The sequence below is a fragment of the Spea bombifrons genome, chromosome 4 (assembly GCF_027358695.1).
Source record: "Spea bombifrons isolate aSpeBom1 chromosome 4, aSpeBom1.2.pri, whole genome shotgun sequence".
Taxonomy (NCBI): domain Eukaryota; kingdom Metazoa; phylum Chordata; class Amphibia; order Anura; family Pelobatidae; genus Spea; species Spea bombifrons.
In genome coordinates this window covers 40,420,668-40,445,444 of record NC_071090.1, presented here as the reverse complement: position 1 = coordinate 40,445,444, position 24,777 = coordinate 40,420,668, and the positions used below count along the sequence as shown (strand labels likewise).

General features: G+C 42.2%; 1 protein-coding gene across 4 annotated transcripts in view; it reads left to right on the top strand.

Annotated features, from left to right (window-relative positions):
* Positions 1–24,777, top strand: part of CDK17 (cyclin dependent kinase 17) — a 61,218-nt gene that overhangs the window by 8,707 nt on the left and 27,734 nt on the right. For 3 of the 4 annotated variants that reach the window (XM_053462421.1, XM_053462420.1, XM_053462418.1), the window contains exons 2-3: positions 13,722–13,783; positions 23,482–23,631. In XM_053462421.1, the coding sequence (XP_053318396.1) occupies positions 23,514–23,631 (118 nt within the window). In that variant the 5' untranslated portion in view covers positions 13,722–13,783; positions 23,482–23,513. The remainder of the gene's footprint in view (positions 1–13,721; positions 13,784–23,481; positions 23,632–24,777) is intronic. The other variant, XM_053462419.1, reaches the window with a different exon arrangement.

The following is a 24,777-nucleotide window of genomic DNA, read 5'->3' as shown; positions in this document are numbered from 1 at the left end:
GTGTGAGGCTTTGGCCTGTGTGTGAGGCTTTGGCCTGTGTGTGAGGCTTTGGCCTGTGTGTGAGGCTTTGGCCTGTGTGTGAGGCTTTGGCCTGTGTGTGAGGCTTTGGCCTGTGTGTGAGGCTTTGGCCTGTGTGTGAGGCTTTGGCCTGTGTGTGAGGCTTTGGCCTGTGTGTGAGGCTTTGGCCTGTGTGTGAGGCTGTGTGTGAGGCTGTGTGTGAGGCTGTGTGTGAGGCTGTGTGTGAGGCTGTGTGTGAGGCTGTGTGTGAGGCTGTGCTACGGACACATGGTGTGATCAGGAAAGCCGCTGATCATCACACAGCGAGAAGCAGGCAGAACCACAGTCTCTCTTTAGAGTAATGCTCTGCCATAGTTTTAAGACTTCTCGGCCTGCCGGAATGATTCCAACGCAGTTTAATGCCTCTTATATGAGAAGGCAGCGCTGTGTGGGTTCCGTGTCACGTGGCTGGGTACAGTTAGCTTGGGACTCCATCCAATTAGTGGTGTAATGAACGTGTGTAAATACTTGACAGGACTAAAAGCACTTGTGTGATTCGTGAACATTTAAATGCTGGGAGATGTGACTTTCCACAACAATCTTGTGAAATATACTGTAACCGGTTATCTAAAGCCTCATTTTCCTGGTACAGAACCTTACTTACTTTGGCAGGCCGAGTGTGCTAGGATTCCTGGCCTATGGGCTTTTTTCTTTCAGTCTGTTTGGATTTTATTTTGAATAATTATTTGGAATATTTAAGTTCACTGCCTTTCCCCCAAATATCTAGCGCCACCAATTTACAGCAGAATGGGGGGGGGCAAACAGAGGGATAACCGTGCAAATCCAACATGGAGGTTAATGCTATAAACATAAGGTCTATTACTAAAAAATGTTGTTCAGGGTACTGTGACAATGCAGAAGATTCCGGCCAAAACATGTAGGTGTCCGGGCTGTCTGGCTCAGGGATCTGTTTAGCCCTGCTGGAAACGCCATTACACTGGGTTAAAAAAGGTGCTTTGGGGAGGTTTAATATCTCTTAATCCGGCCCGTAGGGAATGAAGTTTGATCCGTTTGAGTAGTGTTTATCAGTAATGAAGCAGAGGCAATAGGATGGCGTTGGGACTGTAATAGTGTGTAATAGAAATGATGGGGATGCTGCGGGCTGTTTCCTCTACACTCGGAATGCTATGAATAGACAGAGTGTTAAGAAAGAACAACCGTGCAGAGGACGTTTATCTGGAAATCAGATCCACTGTATAAATATAGCACGGGCCGCGTCTGGAAATGCACCATTTAATTACGTTATCTTTTAACTGTTTGCACACACGTTTGTTTAACATACTATAGGAAAGAGCGGTTTATTTTCTGTATCTGCCGTTTGTGAGATCTGCCATGTTGTGCCTGAGCAAAAACGGAGGTCGGGACGGAAGGTGCTTTGCATGCGCGTGTTATACCAGAGATGCCAAAAGTCTAAATAAGACTGCATCGTGTTAATGAAAGGCAGCAGCGTTCCCCTCTTGGCAAAGTTGTTTTAGGGGATTTTTTCCATAATCCTCAGAGATGGGAAAATATGATTAGTTAGGATAAAGCCTTGGCACCAAAATATGGTCTCCAACTGGAGTCACGGATCAGATGATCATTGCTAACCTGAAAAGCAACCATGTTTTTTGCTGGTGGAAAAAGATTTCAAAGCATCTCTCTGTGAAGTGAAGACCAGAAAGCAGGACTTGGTGTTTTCTACCAATTGTTAGCGGCAGTGGTCCCAGCAGTAGCTGTATATGATGGATGTTCCCTTTTGTGCTGCGTCCTGATTAGGTTTGGGCTGGTACATTATTAATTTAATTTATTGTTACTTCTATGTTTGTGTGCACTGAGTAAAACCACTTCTAATGCAGATGTAACGCTGTCAATCCCTGCCAAGGCTGGGTGAAAGGCGTAGGTGTTTTAGTTAAATGTATTCAGGTGCCCCTTTCAATTATGTTGATCGTAAGAGGGGCGCTGCACCAGTGTGTGTGTGTGAGTGTGTGTGTGTGGTGCACCAAGGATACCGGCCAGAAAGACGCACACAAGCCTAAATAACTAAAGCATTGATCATTCTGTGGGGCGATGTATTCTTCCGAGGATACGGGAAGGCATTGGACAGTCATGCTGTATAATTGATTCGCGGTGATGTATCATTTCAGAATTTTGTAGTAGTAAGACCAACCCCACCTGAACGGCATTGTTTTTGCCTGCGATGCTATTCTTCGTTTCTCCGATGATACCTGTTTGTACAAGCAAGTCACAAACGGGAATGTTTGACATACCAGCCATGGATGCTTCATCTCTGACTCACTGTTTTTCCAGGTTGCAGAATATTTTAAGACCACTTTCTTTTTCCTTTCTTTGTACAAAGTGTTTTTAAAATCGTATTTTTCTTCTTGGTTTGGTAGATGTTGGTAATTCCTGTGAATCGATGTATACCCCAGCTCATTATGAAATTCAAAAGGTGTAGTTAAGTAAAATAGAATTTTGAAGTCAGGATGTGCTTATTATGTACAAAATATTACAATGTTCCTGAAAATTCCAAATTAAGCGTGTATTATACCGGGGGTTTTGTAGCACTTTATAGCGCTCTATATCCGAAGCATATTGTTTGGTAACAAGCTACTCTCCAGCTGTTGGGCTGTAATTCCTATCATTGCCATCTGGTCTGATATTTCCGTTCCAGCTATAACCTCAAATCTGGATTTTTTGCAGCTTTATATGATAAATGCCCCATAGTTCAACACAAAAAATCTGGACACAGAAATTTGTGAAGAGCACCCCAAAACAGTTTGTACAAATACAGAAAACAGAATTCTTTTAAACCTACAAAAAATAAACCTACCTAAAAATAAACAGCTCTTTAGTTACGTATACTGAGAATTGTTAATATAATCCCTTTGGCGTATTTCCATCGGCTGGTGTCCCAATGGATTTGGCACTGTTGGTGTTTCTCGCAGTTTTTAATACGTTCCTCTCCTCCTGTATTCCGACTGGGTCGCTCGTTTTTATCCTGAAATGTATAATTCATAGGTATTGGAGACTTACTGTTTGAGAGGTAATTGGAATAGTTGGCAAGAAGTGGGCATCGCATTGGATTTGGGCAGGATAAATCTGGGGCCGCATATTACATAAATACATATTTTGCCTTAATATGCCCTGGGTGATTTTACTGCTGAGAGAGGATATAATAAACTGTAGTACAAAGGAGCAGTCTGGCCATTTTATAAATAGAAACTTCCACCAAAGCCAACTTTAGTGCATTGGTCAATTTGAGGGAGATCAGTAGTAACACTTAAAACCTTTTATGAATTTCAATGCGTTTCTCCCCAAAGAAAGGCCTGGTGGGCCCTAAATACTGCATAGCTATTACTGTAAGGATACAGTAGCTTCTTAGCCCTAAGGCGAATTAAGTAAGAAGAGGAGAGATTCCACATATATATTCGCACTTATTTATATAGCACCGACAATTTACACAGCACTTCATACAATACATTTGTTCAAGGGGTATGACGAGACGAGAATAGGCAGACTAAGACAAACCGATACATTAGGTGGAGAGCGCCCTGCATGTAAGCTCACAATCTAGGGATAATGTCCTGTTTCATTGGAGGGAACAGCGTGTGTGTGGGGTGCTGGCGCTATGGGGCATAGCCTTATTTGCTGTCATGAAGCACAGCCAGAATAACATACTGAGCAGCCTTCTACTGCAGGAGAGTGCTTTGTTGGCAGGAACCTCTATGGAGAAGAAGGCTGTCAGTCTGGCTCACTGTGGTTCCGTTTTTCTTGTCTCTGCTCCCGCTTGTTCCCGCTGTCTGCCATCGCAAGCCCACCGCACAAAAACAGATTCCCCTCTCCTGCTCAAATACTCTGAGCACAAGGTATCTTTCTCCTGCGGTTTCAGAGAGTGCTGCCAGTCTTGCGCGCGAATGTTTACAGTTCTAGGTCTCGGTTTGTAGCTGGCAATCAAGTCACTCCGGCTGCGGAAGATAAAGAGCCAAGTCTGTAATGAGATGTAAAGTACAGCACCTTAATTCTTCGTGGAAACAAAGGAGCCCTGTGTGCCGTCTTCACGGAGGAGGCCGTGGAAGGATGTGTGTGAATTCCCAGCAGCGTAGGCTTGCTCTTCCAGCTTCTGATTTCTTGGAACGAGAGAACCTGGCTAAGGAAAAAATGTTTTGGTAAAATGGACTATTCATTGGGAGTAATGGAAGTAAATGGAGCAATACTCTTTCCTTCAGTGCTACTGAGGTTTAAAAACAAAATTGGCTAAAACGCAAAAGCAGACTGAAAGACGTCTTCAATGCAGATCACGTCAAGGTTTTTTGCTTGCTTTCCTCCTTGTTCCATACATGTGAGCGCTTGGGGGGTAAAGCGCGAATAATCATCCGTCCCGGAGACTTCTCGGCTCAAATGCAGCTTTATTCGCATGATATTGTGTTTACCTTCACCTTTTTAACCCTTAGAGCGGCACACCTCTCAAAAGGTCAAATCTTTGTACAAGTGCGATGGCAAGCACTAAGTTTTTTTTATATGCACGTCAAGTGTTTTGTGTGCTTGTTTCAGGGTTCTCACTTAAAATCTCATAACAAAATGTAGCCTCTTAAAATTATACCCTAATGTGTCGACTAAATCATAGTTTACCGAAGACACTGACGCTATTATTACTAATTACTGTTACAGGCAGCAGGCCGTTCATATTCACTAATGTAAGGTTTATTTGAATAATATAAGAATCTGTCACGTGTGCTTTGGTTTTTGGGTACATGATACAAATGTACTGGTACATACTCTGTAGTTTGATTATTCGGTAGAGGTTGTGTTGTTTTTATCGATGACTTCTTGAGCCTGAAAGTATGAAACTAAAGACAATACGCATCACCATGTGTTCCATAAATAATTGTTTCAATGGATGTCTGAAAATAAGTTGTTTGCGTTACTGTCTCCTGGCGCTGGTTATTTGGCCGACAAGCTGTAAAGCGAGATGCAGGGTAATGGGATCTTTCAATGCCCCGGAGGTCTTTTTCGGATGCATATTGCTCTTTGGGCCCAGGATGGGCTATAAATCCCAGATGCCGGATTGCCTTTAATATAGAACTATTTCAATGGAGCCATTGGATTGAAGGGTATGACGGCGTTGCCTACTTACTTTGTCCATAATGTTTAAGCTGATGACCGAATATCAGTAGAAATCGCTGAAAGAGAATCTCTCGTGTATCTAGTTATAAATTTGGTCTGCGTGTTCCAGGTGAGCCGTGCCCTGCCTTTTGGTGAAGCATGGGGTCTGCAGCAATTGGCAAAACAAGCTGAATTCAACCTGTAGGTTCTCCTATGGTCTTGGAGACGTCTCATACGGTCACTGGCAGATTAACCCACTGATTGCTATCGTTACATTAAGGTTGCAGAGAAACAATTCTTAACTGAAGCCTAGAGGACTGTTGAGTCAGATGACTGGGCAGGGATTAGAAATACGACTTACTAGGAGATCAGAGTTTATTAGGCAGCGTTATGATCAGATGCTAAAGCTTTTCTCACTCTGAATAGACATAGTGAAGGAGTTTGTCAATCTCTATTTATTTTGCTTACTGAACGTGGCCCATTTGGAAACGGCTCTGCCCAACATGCTTTAGATTGTTTGTTTGAGAAATTGAAATGCAATTATTTATATATATATATATATATATTCCTGCAGAATATTGGTTGTGTTCCTGAATTGTTTGGTAACTTCTGTATCTAAGCAGAGTGCAGTCTTTGGATAATCTCTCTCCCACCGAGTCTCTCAGGTTCCTTGGAGACATTATCTTTCTAACCGTCTGTACCTTGTGGCATGACGCATGATCACCCTGTATGAAAGTAATTGATCATTTCCTTGTAGTTTTATTTTTTGTTTTTCTGCACGCCCTTCGTGTAGCCCATAGAATATTCTAATACATTATCTTGCTTTTCTAATGTAAAAGGGGAAATAAGTGGACTACTATGACTGAACGTATTTCTGTCTGTATCGGGTGCGTTTACTTGCTATCGTGCTTCAAAGTCCTTAACGTTTGGGAAATCTGATCACATCCCAATAATAAAAATGCCATGCATTTTAAGCAAAGTAGACACAATTTCTAAGCCAATATGGGCATGTGTACGGCATGCACACCAGGTATGTCTCTTTATTCCCTGTGGTCCCTCGTTTGTAGAAGCATGCTGTTTTAGACCTAGCTTTAGAGCACACGATAGGTCTAGAATGCAAGAGCCTGAGTTCCACCTACAGGTGTGTGTGTGTGTATGTGTGTGTGTCCTGTGTCTGTGTGTGTGTATCGGTACTGCGATTTGTGATTCCAGTGACAATGCAGTAAACTAAACCAGGCACCTCAAAACAAACACCTTCTTACTTTAATGGTTCCATGGTTTATTTCTGATAGCTCAGCTAATGGAAGAGCAAATGTGTTAAAATGCACTAACATCTATTTTAAACAATCTAAAAATACACTTTTGGGTTTTATTTCTGAACAGGCCCAGTGCCAGCCAAGTCTCCTGGATATAATTTAATTCAATAACAGGGTTGTTGGATGTATTCCCGTAATGCCCAGTGCATGTGGTGCAATTCTGCTGTCTGTTTTATGCAGAATGGAACAGCCTCCGACCAGAAGTGGTAGAGGCTAATACAATGGGAAAGGCATAAAGGTATCCTGAATCTGAGACAAGACCAAGAACTATGAAAGACGAGCGCTCTAGGTGGACGGAATGGTTCTTATCTGCCGTCATTTTCTATAAGCACAGAACGATGTTAGAGCTCCATGATAATATTAACTAGAATTCCTTCTGATTCCAAAATGACAGTATTTAAAGAACCCGGTTATGGAGGACACATTTGCCTGGGAAGCTAGAGGTGTATAGTTGATGATTAAGTCTCTTATTAGATTTAGTAAGAAGGGAAGGTTGAACAAACGAAACATAGTAAACATGTTATGAACCCAAAACGGCTACCCCCTGTCGGTTCCTTGACTGTGAGAACGATGAGTATATACTTTAAAGCATGCAGTCACTGCTTGGGTGGTCTCCAGTGTGACTGTTTATCAACTGTCACCCCCCCCCATCCCCCCCCCCCCCCCCCGTCTAAGTTGTTCTTCAGTTTGCATGGTCAGCAATATGGAGGATCATCAAGCGACCTCGGCACGATCGGTCCATATCCTGCATGATCTCTGCTTCCCTACACAAGACATCTCGTGGTGTGTGTGTAAAGATGTCACAATTACAAAAGTGCTGCTGTCTTGTGTGATTGCAAAAATGTTGTTTTTTTTTTTTTGCATATGAACGAAAAGGTGCGAATTCACACAGTTTGCATGTGCTTTATCTCATGTATAAACATTTTGTTCTATTTTTATCTTTGTCGTTGACACCTGGTTAGAAGGACCTGTTTAGAATGTTATATCGTATGCCTGCAGTTTAGGTATGTATAATAGATTATAGAATAATCTGTTGCCGATCCTACCAATTTTTTTATGTAAATTCTGCATGGGCTAATGCTTTGTCCAGGCATTCTAGTGTCCGGACACATCAGCTTGCAAAGTCTCTTTTTGTATTATGTGGCTTTGTCGAATTATGACTTTTTTTTTTTTTTTTTTTTTTTTTTTTGTACAAAATGAGCAGCTTTTTTGAAATAGAAATGTCATATCTAAATAGGTGGTGTATTTAGGAATGTCATTTACCAAGTTGATACCACATTTAGCTGCTCACATGAGTGTTTGTGGTATGACCCAGTAACAATGTGTGATTTATGATGTACTAATCTTAAATACTTAATTAACATTTTGTTTCGACTTGGCAACACTTTAAAGCAGCAGCCAAACCCCACAAGGCCTAGCCCTGGTTCCCAGTGTCTTTCTTGATGTGGGCTACGCTATCCAATGAACCTAGAAGGCAACTCGATATGAGATCCACAATACATCCCGAGAGAGTTTATTCTAAATATATTTATGGTGGGGGTAGAGGTTTCCAGATTCGGTATTTGTTTTTACATATATTTTCCTAAGCTTATTTTTCAATTCTGTAATTGTTAGAGGATGTAGGTTCTTTAGCCCCAACTTGGATGTCCACAGCAGTAATTTCCCGAGGGCTGGTGGGTAATATGTTGGTCCTGTGTCGTAGCAGCTTTCTGTATTTGAGATTTATCTGTCCCAATGTACATGAATTATCTGGACATCCGTAGGACTTGCACACCGAAGTGTGAGGTGGCAGGAGAGCTGTAAGCTTGCTGAGTTCATTATGCATCATGAGGGGTCATCTTTAGCAAGCTACATCATGAAGGGTCATCCTTAGCAAGCTACTCCTGCACAAAGGGCTGAGCTAGCCCTGTGTGATGCATAGCTCCGTTGGAGAGGTGACTTGCAAGCGCACAGTTTTAAGTGTCTTCATGTTAAATCCATATTGGATTATCTTGCATTAACTAGGTGCAAACCATTGCCTCTTGTCTTTACTTATTGGAGTTCTGTCTCCAGCCCAGCTGCTTCTACCAAAAGAAGGAAGTGTTTGGCAATTCGCTGCTTGGACGTGCTCACGAGCCGTGTTAATAGGACAGTCGATGGCATCAGCAGCAGCCAATCACGTCGATGCTGTCTGGAAGTTCTACCGGGCATGTGTAGGAAGCATGCTTCCGGTTTCAGTAGAGGCAGCTCAGGGCTCAGAAGTCTCATATTCAAACTTCTGGAAAAAATAGGTGTTCCAATATGTCTGCAATAAAATCCACTGGAGTCCCGGCAAAATAGACTTGAGTATGCATTAAAGATAGCTTGGAGACCAGATTCTGGCATTAATTATGCTTTCGAGAGCCAGCCCTGTGGAGAAGTTCAATGGGGTTAGTCATTCATAATGCATAGCGAAGCCACTGAGTAGAAACCTGCTAACTCTTCTCTTGCTTTGCATGTTGCTGTGTAATGTGGGGCAGAGCCCTGCGCTCCCGCAATGTGGGTGTTCCGCTCCTGCCACATTTGTGGCCACTTAAGCCCACCTCCTTACCTGAACTGCAGATTTCCAGCAAGACTGTCCTCGAGTTGCTCCCTCACAGCGTCTCTTTTGCTCTGCCCAGGAACAAGGCGGAGTCACGGGAAGTCAGTCACATCACGTGACTCTGTTTTGTTCCTGAGCGGAGCAAGAGAGGAGACACTGTAAGGGAGCAGCGAGAAGGCAGCCTTGCGGGACTGCGCGGGATTACCGGGACCCGCAGGTACAGTGCCTGACTGCCCGCCTGCAACTTTCTTGGTGGTGGGACCCGCCTCCCAATGCAGTCCGCTAATGTGGGGCGATTGTTAGCATGCACTGAAGCTCTGTATTTAACTTATATATACATATATTAACTTATATTATTACTTATATTAATATATATATATATATATATTAATGTATGTGTGTGTGTGTGTTGCGCTCACCATGTATCCTTTAAGGCTAATATGTGTATTTCTCGGTTCTGAGTTAGTATAACGATTAGAAAAAAAAATTTCCCAAGTCCTAGAACCATCTGTTTCCATCTTAATATTAACATTTTATTGTGAATGTGATCTCCTTCTCTAGTCTTTTTTTTTTTTTTTTTTTTTTTTTACATTTTTCTTTTTCAATGCAGTTTTAACTTGGCACAAATACAGACTTTTTATTTTCCGTTTTTGCCGCTACATAAACAGTAGGGATTTGTATCGTAATTAAAGTACCAGGAGGAAACAATGCGGTTGGAAGGAAGTTGGCAGGCAGCGTGCCCGCTTCTGGGACTGTTAGAACTCTTACCATGAGAATTGCTAGACCTGTTGCTAAGCATTGGATGTATTCGGCGAGCAGCTCTCCGATAAGCACACCCACGGCTGGCCTGTGTTAAAGGGCACACTCCGCTATTACACTGGAACTGAAGTATTTAATCAATCATGCTTTCCCACCTGTAGTTTTTATTCTTTCTAGGATTATATGTTTATATATTATCTCACGCCATACAGAAGAGTTGTAAAATAATTTTGAGGAAAAACTTTAATATCAAATATTCCCTTTTGGAGAAACGGAGCTCTAGTGATATACACTCGATCAAAGAAACATATGGGTACACCCAATGGTAGGGAGGTCAATTATGGTTGGACAAATGCATAGCAAAAAGCCGGACTAGCCCCTGACCGTAAACTAACCTTGGTTATGAAAGGGGTAAACTAGTTCTGAAACTAGTAAAACCAGTTTCAGAACTGCACCTAAAGTTACCTGGACAGGTGTATAGATCACCCAAAATACCTGTGGAAGCTGCAGGTGACTTTGGGCTGTCGGCTCTATGCAGATCACTGGCCGAGAGCCACATGGAAAGATCTGCCGAAGCTGATGCCGTGTCGCTGAGCATTCCTCACGCTACTGTGTGATGTATGTGTTGCCATGGAAACCGCTCGGCCTGTGCCTCGCCATTCTGTCTACATATGTCTCTGCACATGGGTTCAGCTGCAAAGAAATCATTTACTTCTCCGTAGTTGGAGCATTGGTGTATACGGTGGTGATTAACGGTCTCCTTGTCGTGAGCAGTGAACCTCAATGTGGTATCTGACCCAGCACCATCATTTTATGCGTCCATCCCGGGGCATTGACACAAGTCGGGTGTATTCCGTTTTATATGCCTTTTCAGCAGCCTGCTTATCTCTTTCTGAGCGGTATTTAATGACACACGTTACTTTGTACCCTAATGATGTCATTTATTTTTTTGTAGCGGTGTAGAAAGAAATACTTGCCCGTTTTCTATTTTTGGTCTGGAAAATCTCCCCGAGCGGCACCTGTGTCATGATGGTTTCCAAAATGGCCATTACGACGGCGGGCAGTTTAACACGCTCATTGCCTGCCGTGATGCAAACCAGTCACAGCACGTGACTTGGAGCCGGCCAGGAGCTTGTGGAGCTTTCACTGCTTGGGCGTTAAAGGTGGGAGCTGTGAAAATGCAGATACTAGTGCTATAGTTTTGATACTATTGTTTTCACAGCTCTGCTTGATCTAGTCCAGTGAACATAAAGAGTTAGACAAACTTACTGCTGCACTTTATGGAAAGAAAGTATATCTACTTCCAGGGCTGGCTCTATAGATTCCAGCGACTGATGTTTCTTGCTCTTTCTCACAAGCGCATTATGGTTCCCACTTATGTGTCCCGCTGTTTGCTGGGGTGCCGTTGAATTCAAGCTCCCGCCTGCAGGAAGGCAAAGTGTGTAGGTGGACAGACCGTGGCAAGTTCTTCGGTGTCCATATTCCTTAAAACTTTCCTTAAATCGTTGGCTTTGATGCTTTTTAAAAAACCCAAGAACCATTGCCCATTAAAACTCGCATTCCCTTTTGCTGTTAATTGTACAGAATACTGGTATCTGTGTACCCTTTTTTACCGTGCTTTTCCGTTTCTTACCTCCGATCACAGATAATGTTTCTAGGATAATTGGAATAACTTATTTAGAAGGAACATAAGGGCACAGTGGGAAGAGTTTGACATAGAAATGAAGAAATCTGCCACAGACCTAGAAACGCATTCTTCGTGGAACTCCCTTTTTTTCATCATTTGTATTATTCATTCAAGTGCCTTGAGAGCCTGTACAGAACACCAGCATCGCAGAAGAAATAAAAGGCCTATTTAATTTCTATAGCCGCTCTGCCTCTGTATATATACAATAGGAGATATGCCGTAGAGGTTTCTGGAACCGCGTGAAATCCTGAGCCGGGGTATACAAAGAAGTCCTCCTACATCCTCGGCGTGAAGCGCAGGGCAGGTGAATCATTCTGTGCTCTGCAGAAACCTCTGGTGACTCACTCGTTATGTAACGCTGCACACAAGCAAATATTCCCATTTGTGATTGCGTCGTGGCATTCATTTCTTTTTCATTTAAAGTACACAAACAGGTGGATTTTTTCTTATTGACCCCTTAGAGTATCTGTGGTATAGCTCCCCTTGCTTGAGCTTGAGACCGAAATGATAAAAGAATGTTCACTTAGTGTGTTCTTTAGCGAGGAACTCTCACCATACGTACATATCATTTTTTTTTAGTTATTGTGCTAAGGTTTTGCGGAATATGTAAGAAATATTTGTTCCAGAAAGCTGCATAAAGAGAAGCGTCGTCATTAATCCACGTATGATCCTCTGCTGTTTGATAATCCTCTAGGCTTTAATTTTGAGAAGCTTCTTGGAGATCATAAGGTGGCACCAGTCACGCTGCACACAGCCACGTGCAAAGAAATCGCACACTTTATTTGGTGAATACATTAACCCTAAACGTAAATGTAGTAATGCGTCATTGGTGTCACTGCAGGTTAATCATACATGCCATTACGTGCCTATCCTCTCAAGCCTGGCCTAGATACACAAGGCGTCTTGACGGTTTGACAGACTCCAAATCATGTGTTCTGTGTTCCTCTAAAGGTTACAGGAGAATGATCACCCCCTCCCCGTATACACTACACGCACTTCACTATTATCACAAACTCGCATCAACTGTGCAATTCATCCCACAAACCTTGTGGCCTGTAAGCCTCTGTTAGGTACGGGTTTGGACTATTTGATGTTTTGTTTTTCCAGCCCTGTGAGCTATCCGCTTTAATCATGCTGCGACGTGTTGTGTTTCTGTATTGCTCCAACTGTCTTGCGTTAAAAGCTTGATCTGGAATTTGTTGTCTGATAACGCTGCCATAATTGCTGTTATGAAGTTTTTCCCCTTCGTACTTTTACCCGTCAGTCTGTTTACAGCAGACAAATGCTAGCTTCAAACTATGTCTAGTTTTGGTGAACTTCTAGTGGTTGTGTCTCAAATCTATAAAATTTAAAATGAAGCCTTTATCTACATATGTGGGGATAGGGCATGTGCTCAGCGACTCTTCCGGTTGTGGATCTTATAAGCTCGGATCATGGGTAGAATGTTTGTATATGAATGTAAATTGTCTGAGCGTGTCTCTCTAGGTCAGCTTGACCGTGACGATCTTTCAATAGATCAGCCCTTGTTTGGTGGCCTTGCTCTGCGTATTGAAATATGTTCGTATAATATTCGTCTCGTACGCGTAGTTTACCTTACAGTGTGGAAAAGCAGGGATGTGCCCCTTTCTGTGAGATAACACAAGCCTCTTTGATTCCAAGCCCCATATAAGGTGCGATTACATTAGCATGGGGATCCTTCTTTTAGTTGTGTTTCCTGTCGGGGATGGAGAGAATGGCAGGAAGTGAGGTCACCGCTCCTGCGCTGTCCCGTTTCTCAGCCTCTTGCATTTAGCTTGCGAGGCCGAGTCATTTCCCAGGTGGATTACGAGAGACAGAGCGGGTCCGGTTGAGCCGATGATACTCCGTCCTCCAATCTCTTACAGCCCTGGCTTATCCGCTTAAACACATGGAGAATGTAGCTCCTTTCTCGCACCGTACGTTCTCCTCTGAGATTACACATTCCCAATAGCAACATTTTCCATTAAGGTGAACTTTCAGCAAAATACCAGCAACTTTACATTGGTCAACAAAACACTGCAAAATTCCAAGTATACAATATCCTTTTCTCCGTTGGCATGGTACCTCTTTCGCACCATAAATTGCTAAGGACTCCTGCTAGGTTATGATGTCATAACATTGTGCCTGATCTCTGCTATAGTGTTTAGTTACATGAACGGGATTGTGCTGCTGATGTGGAGTCTGTCGTGAGCTGGAAATCTGCATTTGTTTTAACTGACACGCATTTCCTCCTTGTTTTCAGTTCTACGCTGCAAGGCATTTCTTTAACCTTCTGGAGAGCCAAGAGAAAACCCCTTGAGATTGGTAATTATTATTATTTTTTTTTATTGTGTATTTCGCAGCCCTGTACAACAGGCAAACTGGACATTGCAGTTTGCACAGAAACACGTTGGGAGTGCTTTGCAAATGAGATCCAATCTAGATCTATTTATGAAGCCTCGCTGTCGGAGTGTCGTGTACTGTAATGCATTGGGTTCAGTATTCTACACATGAAATTCTAATACGCCTCCGAGTTTTCTCTCACCTAAATCACTCTGGCGCTTTTACCTTGGGAATGTTTTTACAGAATACAAAGGGCAATGTGTATGTATTTTCTTTCTGTGCATGCTACACATGGTTGTATTTGTTACATTGTGAAACTCTAGCCAGTCATTGTCAGGAATGGAGGTGAGTATATCATCAGTAAATGCCTATAGGTAGAGGTTGGGAAGGCCATATGGTGGGATTCTGTAGCAAAGGCGACGCCATGAAAATTTAAAGGGGACACTCAGCTGTCATATGCATTAAAGCAATTGGTGAGATATTGGAGCAGACGCTCTGCTGGTGAGAACATGTCATTGCAATATGTCTGCATCTACAGAGGGGGTTCTATTGTATTTAGAATGCATGTTCATTGGTAATAAGATACCAGTATGGTGGTTTTGGTAGTCGGTGCTCCCTGCTGGTGTGTTTCACGGGTAAAGGCCTCCAGGCACCGGAATCCCGGGATATCTGTTACCGCAGGGGGTGTGTGACATTTCTTAAAGCTCATTACGTAAATGCTTCGGAGGCTGGGCAGCCCGGACTGAACTCGCTTACTCTGTATCTTTCAGTGTAACCTAACCCTATACCGTATGCTAACGAGGAAAACCAGTCATTCTAACTGAAGCTTGCTTTTATTGACCGTGCAAATTTTATATAGTTAAATTTGTAACGTGAAAAGTAAGACCGTACGCCGCTTAACGTGAAACAACCAGCTGCCTGACAATGGAGAAGAAGAATGGTTAGTAGTAGTCATGCAGATCCTGGAACTGTAATCACTAAACGGTAATCGCTATCTCGCTATGTGAAGCAAGTCAACCTTAATAGGTCTGTCATTTTATGCTCTTGAAAGTTTTCTAGTTTCTGTAAGAACTTTAAGTCACATGACAATTAACCATTCCCTCAAATATCAAGGGAAGTACTTGACATTAGTGAAGACGCGTTTCTGGCAAGGGTTTGGTACTAGGAGGATGTTTGGTTATAAAATGCATCCGCTTATGACATTAACCTCCCAACAAGGTGGGAATTGTAACCGTTGTACACTGCCTGTTCAGCCATGTGTTGATATTTTTGCAGTTGTATGAAGAAGTCACAGATCCGCATTAATGTTCCCTTCCCTATATAGGTTGTGGTCCTTAAAATTATTTAACACATATATGCATGAATACCATTTGCGGATGAACCTATAGAGTGTGTTCTGCCCTTTAAAGCACAGTTCGCTGTTACGGTGCATACACACGGTGGCATAATAAAAATGATCATGCCTGTGTACACATCAAGAACGTCCGCGTGCGGTATGAGCTATGGCTTTCTCATAAAGGCAGGTTCAGGCTATCGGGTAAACTTGTAAAGAAATAAACTTTTGGGCTGTGAGTACTCTAGTGTTAATTAAGGCTAATTTAGTCTCCTGTAAGGGCCACTAATAATGTCAAGTATAACATGTTCTCATTTGCTTCGTTTGACAAATAAGCTATTGCTGTATAAAGGAAAAGGCATTCTTGGTGACTTCAGAGCAATTACCTACTTTAGGATTGAACTGCTCTGGTGTCTTATTTGACGTTACCAGTTCCCTTTACAGCTGTGGACAGTACGTGTAGAAGAAAATGGATGGATCCTGGTGTACGATAAAAATGTGTTGGGAGCTGTGCTGTTACTGTCCTGTATGTTTATTGAAATCTCCTATAGCTTGTACATTTTGTGTATTTTTGTTTAATAGACCTTTAATCCAGTCTTGAGGTTTTCCTATATGTAGTAGAAGCCGTATATTGACGCCTGAACAAGGATCGTGAAGCATGCGTTTGTTGTCGCCGGTTTATACTGTAGCTGCTGCTTTAGAGGGTAAATATTGCTTCCTTTGTCTGCATGCATATGTGACAGTCGCTTACATCAGCGTTTATTGTGTAGCCGTACTGATACAGAGCGCTCGGACTGGTATCAATCCACTCCTGATACTTATTATGTCGATGTAATGGCTGTCTGGTGCGAGTTACATGTAACGCGCTCTCAATTCAGACGAGTGAATGGGAAGATCTCTTGAGAATGCTTTATTTCGCATCATTATATTGAAGGCCCTGATGCGAGGATAAAGATGCACGGCACAGTGAATGGAGATCCGATTCACGGAGTAAAACAAAGCAAGTAGGGAACTAAATCGCACAGATGGCAGCCACAAGAAAACAGAGGGTTAAGAAGCAGTTGGGGAGATCATCTGCTCGCTTTTGGGAATAAAAGCAGAGTTTTGTGTGTGGGCCTGCCGAGGCGGAAGTCTGCAGTTGTCCCTGCTGCCACATGTCCTCAGCTACTCACGGTATTGGAGATCTGCAGTGGGTTTTATGATCTGGCGCATGAAGGGTGAAGCAGCAGTGGATGCTTTAGGTTGTGCTGGCTGGCGCTTCAAGGTAGAGCAGCGGGGAGAGGTGCTTATTAGAGGCCTCGCTCAGAAGCTGCTTGTGCCACCCACACTTGGTGTGGGCGAGAGTGTAAGACCCAAAAGGAGAACATGTTCACAGAGTACCTGCAATGTCTCAAGCAGGCACAGAAAGCCGCTGTAATTTGCTGCACCTGTCTCACAATTATTTAGCTCCTGGTTAGTTAAATCGTTTTGTGATCCAGCCAAGAACCTTCTCTCAGGGTAATATGAATGATTAGGGCACCTTAATGTTAGGTGAACGGCTGCCCGATGTCCTCTCAGAGCCTTAGTCCCCTGTTTCTTTTTCTTTTTCTTTTTTTTTTTTTTTTTATAGCTCCCGAGCAATGAAATCTATAGCTTTCTATCCAAAGCCATCTGAAAGAGTGCACTTATTTCATAGCTCGTGGCATCAAATCTATGCTAAACAAGAGATGAGGGTGCCACAAAGGGTAAGAGCTGGTGTTTGATGGCTATAGATGGCAAGGATTGATGAAAGTTCCGAATGAAATCCTTCTTCCACCAAGACTTGTCTCGCTTGCAAAGCAATCATTCTCCCCTAACCTTGTTACTTCTAAATGAAGTTGCCAACCAGCAGTTTCTTATCACAATGCCTCAAAGGGGAAGCCCCCTCTCCCACCCATGCTTGTCTTTAGATTATAGTGTATTGGTATACTGAAAACATAGCATGGAAGGGGCATTGGGAGTATGTCTCATTCTGTTTATTCATAATAACAGGACCTGTCATTTTGGGCTTAGGAGCCTAAACATAACCTAATAGACACACTTAGAAATAAAGAAAAAATGTTTGTTCTCTGGGCTTTAGAGATCACATGTGAATGATGGGTATCCGTAACGTATGAATAATACATGCATGTCGTGGGAATAGGATATGTTTTGGAAATGGATAGCGGGGAGGTAATGTGCTGGAAACTCCTTGTCCTTTTGGATTATATTATACAGTATGTGTGTATATGTATTGCCACTTAAACCAACGTTCTTAAACATATTCGACTGGGCTGTGACATTGTACTGTTGTAGTAGATACTGTGCCTGGCTCTTGAGGAATACTGATATGGAAAAATCTGGTTTGCCAATATTGTGATTGCAGTTTGAAGGCTAGAGAGGCGATGGAAAATGACATGCTTCACCCAATATTGTATGGACTCGATTTTACTTGCTGCAGCATTATTTCATCAAACTGCTGCTAACTCGGGCAGCCACAGTTTTTTGTTTGGATGCGATGTCTGTTCTTGACTGAGGTCTTGTTCTCTTTTGGAGAGAACAGTGGCGAGTCCAGATATGTAGCACCTTGCACCATGTGGAAATTTGCCTCGCGTTTTGGTTTTTGGCTGCCTCTGGGCACACGTACGCTAGGACGAGACTCCTCCAAGCAGCTGGGGTTGAGCAGCTATTCGGCTCATTTAGTCAGACGTGGGGCATCCTAATTGAGTGATATCCCTTCTTGGCTAAGAGCTATGTCTCTGCTAGATGACAGCACTTCACATTGAGACTGACTCAGAAGGCTGCCCCGCATGCTGGCTCTCTGGAGTCATACTTTGGTCTTTTATTGATTTTCTTTAACCTCGTGAAAAGCTAGATACGGCTACACTGCCGGCATGCCGCTGCCGTTTACTTCCTAATTGTACGCAGCGCTGACAAGTTTTGTTACCTGTTGGGACCAACTGTGAGATTGGGCCATATTACCAGAACAGTGCGGAGTGTCTGAATCATAACGTGCGGTCATTCAATCCCCTCGAGGGTTGTTTGCAACTGCAATTTAGGAGCACAATCACACTTTTAAGAGCTTGTTTTAGATGAATGTTCTATGCTGTTCCTGTTAGTCACTATTGCTAAATGAACCTGACTGTGCAGATATTTCTGTGTTTTCTATGAAGAATTACCTCCACCCATCATAGAGAATGTGATTTCCATAATAGAGGCAGTAGAAACACTCAGGAGCTTTTAGCTGCTTAACTATTAAAGCAAGGATTATTTGATAAGGGAAGCATACCCACACACACACAAACAATAACAGAGCCATTTTTTCTTTTTCAGTTAAAACTATTCTAGGTTTTGGTGGGATTTTTGTTTTGTTTATGGATTTTAGTTTATGGTGGTATCAGCCAAAACATAACTGAAGTTGAGCAGATTTACTAGAAATCTATGAACTCCTTATGCTGATGCCCTGTAACGAGTAATATACTGTTTTGAGACTTTAATTACCCAGACGGTCCCTCTGACTAATTAAAGTCTATGGAGGAACAGAATTCATTAGATTAACAGGACTTCATCGCCATAAAAAATTGGTTAGTTGTGGTCTTTGAGCAGGAGAACTTACCCAAAATATCATGTAACTTCTTCGTGCGGAGCGTTAGTGTTTTGTGTAGTGACGCAGTGTAGCCCTTAAGCAAAGTATTGTCCAACACTTTTGGTAAAGTTAGAAGTCAGCGAAGTTTAATATTTCTCCTCTGAAATAAACTTTCCTCCTGTTCTTTAAGTCTCTATCACATGTCACCTGTCTTCTCTCCTCCAAGCAATTATCTGTCGCCACTATTATAGTTGGCTTTACTTGAAGTGGTGAGCCTTGCGTTGTAATATGTAAAATAATTTACCATAAGGTATGAGGTCCATCGATACCATTTGTAAAAATGATTTCTTTATCCAGCATTTGATGCTATAAAGCCGTGTCTTGGAATGCCAGCTTGCTCACATTTTCATTGCTTATTATTTTTACATTAGCTTTGGGCTGTAGAGTTGGTGTAGAGAAGGCTGTATATAATAAGGCAGTAGTAGACTGAAACTACATTACAGAATTGGAAAATCTATCCTTGAAAAGAATATTTTTCTTCTGATATTGCTTACTCAAGTCTAAGGTGTGGTGAGTCCTTACCATGACTCAATCGTTTCTTCCATCTATACAGGAAACAAAAGGCCGTTCGCTATGCTGTAAACCTCTGTGCATTTCCTGAAAAGTCACTTAGCGTTTGGTTTCCTGAGACCAAACAAATGTCGGAGGCATGAGTATTCAAACACTCCGTGGCACATCCTTCCTCGCCCATAAATTCGCGTGCCCCGTGCATTGTTTTCATGCAGAGGGATGTATAACAATTGCTGTCCACTATGAATTGTTTTATCACTGGTTGCCTTTATATTTAACAAAAAATAGCCTTACTATACAAAACATATGTTGGTCACCGTGATTCTTCTCCATTAAAGGGTGTTAATTACTCCCAACCCCTAATATATGGGAGAACATGCTCTAGGTGTTCTGTAATAAGATACCCTTAATTACATTTGGTAGGAGAACACTGCATTCCAGTAGTGTGAGTGATTCTAAAAACAGATTGTCCTCAAGTGATTGACGTGTAGTAATATTTACTATCGTAGCACATTCTTTCTTTAGACTGTGTAAACTTGTGTAGATACAATTCCATTTACCTTAAGCAGCTTCTGAAGCTTCTTCAACCTTTGCTTGGCCAACCCTATACTTGAAAAGATTTAGTTCAATCCTTATTACCATAATATGGCGTTTGATGCTGTTCCTCTTCTCTATAAAAGTGGGTAGCTGTGTGTCGCGTACAGATGGTGCTTGGGGTTTGCTGCTATTCATTGGTTAAAGCGCTTAGCAGTAGTTTTCTCCACCAAATCAAACGGGTATGCAGCACTGTGGTACCAAGGCTACGAATGAACTGAAATGAACATAAATGTGTGTATATGCAACACCGTATGATAGTCTGTGCAGGCAGTGTCATCAGCGCTTGACATGCACATCAGAATCTTGAAATGCTGTGTGTGGAATTGTAGATTTTGTATTTGAGCATCCTTACACAAAATGTGAAGTGATGCCACGACAGGAGATACTGTGCCACTTCATTTCATGGTTCTATAGCATAAGCTGCAGCACGCTACTGATGGGTATCTAGGCCAGCCACTGAAAAAATGCTGCAATGCAGCGCTCCTTCACGTATCCTGAAGGAACGTCGGTATCGGTAGTGTTCTGGTGAAGGTTCTTAGGGGCTGATTAAGTGGGAAGCGTCTGAAACGCGTGCAATTGGTTACTGGTGTTAGAGGACTGGTTTGAAAACCACTACTGTGAAACTTGCTTTTGGCAGTGTTGTATTAGTTTCCCTTTTCCATTTTATTTGATAAACTTCCAGACAAGGCTACCATTTCATTGAAAGATCTGCACCATGCTACTTCTGCTCAATATTACGTTATGAACGGTTAAATATAAAACTGACGTGCCAAATCCGCTGTGGTCAAAAGAATGTGTTTGTGCCAGATGCCTACATGCTAGATATGGTTTTATTTAACCTGATTTTTATGGTAACATAATGTATGCATGCATTAGTCTGAAGAAACAATTGTTCCTTCTGATGTAGGGTAGGGGTCACTTGTTCTTATGTGTGGTGGTTGTGAGGGAAGCATTGTGTGTATCTTGATTGAGACAATACTGTCTCAGCAGCTTTCAACATCTACCTTTTTAGAAGGTTAGTGCTGTGTTATAGGGATAATGTGTCAATCGTATGGAACGGATAAAGACGCTGTTAGTTATAGATGTACTCGGTTTCTTGAAAGGTGGCAGCCTGAGACAGGGACCATCCGTTTTCTGGTGTCTTTTTGTGGAAGAAAAATCGTATTGATCTCCCTCCAAGAGCCATTAGTGGCCTCCAGGAAATCATTGCAGAGCGTACAATGAATAAACAATAAGAAAGGGCTAGCTGAGGAGAATGTGTTCAGTAGAATCTATTGAGTGGCCAAACAAAACCCCCTTCAGTGCGTTATTGATGCTTTTAGACATACAGCATTGTGGCAAGGCGACTGCAGAGGGTCCTTTGTCACGTGTGCAATGACACAACTTCCATGTACACAATGGGCATTCAGCTTGCTACTAGTCATATGACAGGCTGTAAAAGTTACTTCAGTGTGACGAGACAATATTCCTCTAGCTACGGTTTGCACAATGTACCTCTTGAAAACGTCTTACGTTCTTGGAAAGCAGCGTGAAACTCCATAACCCTCTCTGCTGTGTTCAAGTGATGAAGGAATAACGTTTTCCCATTGCGCCTGTGTAAAGCCGTAGTGATGAGGGGAGAGGCTTCTGCCAGTGACTGTGGAAGGCTGCTGTAGTGTCGGCATGGGGCTGCCAGCTGACGTCACAAGAACCTGTCAGGGATGTCGGCATGTGGCCCTGTCACCATTAGTCGGCAGTTTATATAATGGAGCTGCGAGATGCCGCAGGCGATCGGCTCGTTGCAGAACACAACGCATACTCTGTCCTGGATGCGGCACCTGCTTCCAACCTCAGCAACCCTGAGGTTCTAAAATGATTTCATTCCTATTGCGTTCAGCTTGGCCCGTTTACTGAACGTAAATAAAGCCGCTGTGGGTTGGAGAATTGTTAGTGGCGTCCTAAGTGACTGTTTTTTTGGCTTGTTATGCACATTTTGTGTAGGGCACAGGATGTTGCATGCAGAAGACTTTACATGTGATAAAAAAAAAAATGGCGTATATATCTAGCAACACACTTATGTCGAGTAATGGTGCAGCAAGGATAATTCCCCAATTATCCCAAAAGACAATCCAACCATACACAATAGTGTTTGCGCACCCACAAATATAATATAAAAATAAAATATAAAAGTGCGTTGTGTGTCCGGTTAGATTTTACACATCTGATTAAGGATGTGATATTGTGTTTTTTTTTCTGTTGTGACGGTCTGTCTTACTAGCTAGAGTTATATACTTTATGCGGACTTGTTACACTGTGTTTGTGTGTTGTGAGTTCTTCCGAACCCGGACATATATATTCTGATTAATCCCAGAGGCGTACTGATTTATTGTATTTTCTTTTTTATATTTGTGGGTGCGCATGTACTGTATTGTTGGAATGTCTTTTATGATAAATACTGCATTTACTGAAATGCAAAAAATCAGCAGCATCGGTTGCATCATCGATCTCATAGCACTGCGGCTGCCATTATTCATACTTGTCATTGATTATCAGTAACCAACGGGTTTACCGGCACTGGTGCCTTTGGCCAAATGTCAAAAGTAAAGCCGTCAGCCGTGCAGGAAATGGAATAACATTGGTGGTTTTGTTTAGGTTTTTAGTTTAGGTTCTGAAGGGGAAGTAATTATTGTATTTTTAGAAGTGAAGGGAAGTAACCCTGTTTCGCTGCCAAAAATAGCCACTATATAGCGCTACAGAACACGCTGGTGGTCTGTAAATACTTCATTATGATAATGTTGTAAAACTAGTATAACATGAAATTACATTGAGAATTTCCAGTGTTGTCGTTTTAAAACATTGTTACTTGTCTAAAAACAATGATAAATGGAGTAAAATCCCGGCACTGAGACTTTTTTTATGAACGGCGCTCATCATCTGCCTACCTCTACGATGTCATGCAATTAATTTATGCAGGCATGATGTAATATCCTGGCCCACTGTCTACTGAATGGCACATGCAGACTTTACTTATGATAGCCTCGGTGCATTAAATGAATATTTGGTCTATCTTTTGTGTTTCCGCCATTGTTTCTACATAACCTTTTTCTCTCATGGTTAAATATTGCAGCCAATTTGCTTCCAAGTTTGTTGCGTCGTTGGAGAATGAACGTAGTAGGTGGCAATGTTTGTACAATAGAAAATGTGAGCCCTGTTGGGTATTAAGTGTTAATATAATTCATATGTCCAGCCTAGCTGCAGGAGACCAGTGTCCACATTTGACCTGATGCTTGGGTCTTTTTCTTCTAGTATGTGAACATATCATTATATCCCTCTTTCCATGCACTGCATGTGCTTTCATAGAGCCAGCCATAAATTATTTTAGCCCTTATACCTCTGCTGAGAGTCAGCAGAGCATCTCTATCCAGTTTGTGTGTAATAGTTTCTGGGAAGGTGAACATCACTCTAAATTTGTGTTTTAGGTTTTCATGCTAGGGGGAATGTTCTTGTTTAGTTCACTCTAACGTACAAATATAAGCCCTCCTCCTTTTTAAATGTTTTTATAAACAAGCATTTCTTTGCCTTTCCAGCTATGCTAACCCCCTGTCATTTGCCTTGCAGGTTTTTCTACACAGCACGCCTCTATCTGAAACATGAAGAAGTTTAAGAGAAGGCTCTCGCTCACGTTGCGGGGCAGTCAGACCATAGATGAATCCCTATCGGAGCTTGCAGAGCAAATGACCATCGAGGAAAACAGCAGCAAAGACAATGGTGAGTTTGAGATCCAACTCAAACCTGCATGCAAGTGGTCATCTTTTTAGTTAAAGTAGATCAATAAGGCAGAAGGATCGTAACCCTGCGCTATGTAAAATTTGATATTAACATGTGTAATTAACTTTAGTGGTTGGTTCCCATCAAGGGACCAAACTTCCACCCCTTCGCTGTGCAAGTCAGTGGCAGGACTTCAGTACCATTTAAGTGCTGTGTAAGTTGTTGGCGCTATATAAATAAGAGATGATAATAAGTTAGATAAATTAGAATGCTGTCAATGCATGTACTGTGTGCTGCAGATCCCCGCATCTCTTGTGAGAGTCGGTATTAGAGCTGGCCGTAAGTATACCGGATGTCTTCAGCTGGAGTGTGGGCAAGGAGAACAAATGCATAAGAGGAATATTGGTGAACCTTTGCGTGTTAAATGACACACTATTGTAGACAATAACAGGAGTTCTTTAGCAAAGCACAATATCTAGTACATGCTGCATCACTAATTCTAGACGTGTGACCCGAGTTCACCTTTACTTTGTATGAAAACAAGTGAAATGAAACAAAAAGCAAGAATTCAACGCATAGCCAACAAATATAATTAAGGTCTATCTGAGGCATAACTATTGAAGATGTCATCACATTGTATGGCCATAAATTGCTTGGCCCACCACTATGTCAAAGTACCCCAAGTTTGGCGAGTCCTATCATTTTAAATGGTTATATAGCTTACCAAGAAGCTGAATCAGTAGGACTGCATTGTATTTTAACCCAAATGAGACTCTCAAGCTATTTAAAGCCTTCTCTGGACACCACTAATGAGGAACCTGTGTGGCAGGTGGGGGGCTTCTCACCCCTCCGGTTTGGCCAGAACCTGCAAATATGCACAGCACAAAAAAATATACAAAAATAGAGGAGCGCACAACCTAAAATCAAAACCTTCTGTACAGGTTGGCAGACCTCCATACATGTTTGCATTCCCAGGACCTATGTTTTGAATTCTCTTTACATATGCTCATTTAGACTGGCTGTGTAACTGGCAATTTGTGGTAGCAGTCGCCTTCTTTCCGCCCATACTATACCAGACCTTGTACTTTTGTAAACATGCATCTGCTATTCAACACAGATTTTCTCATCTGTTAATAAAATCCAACA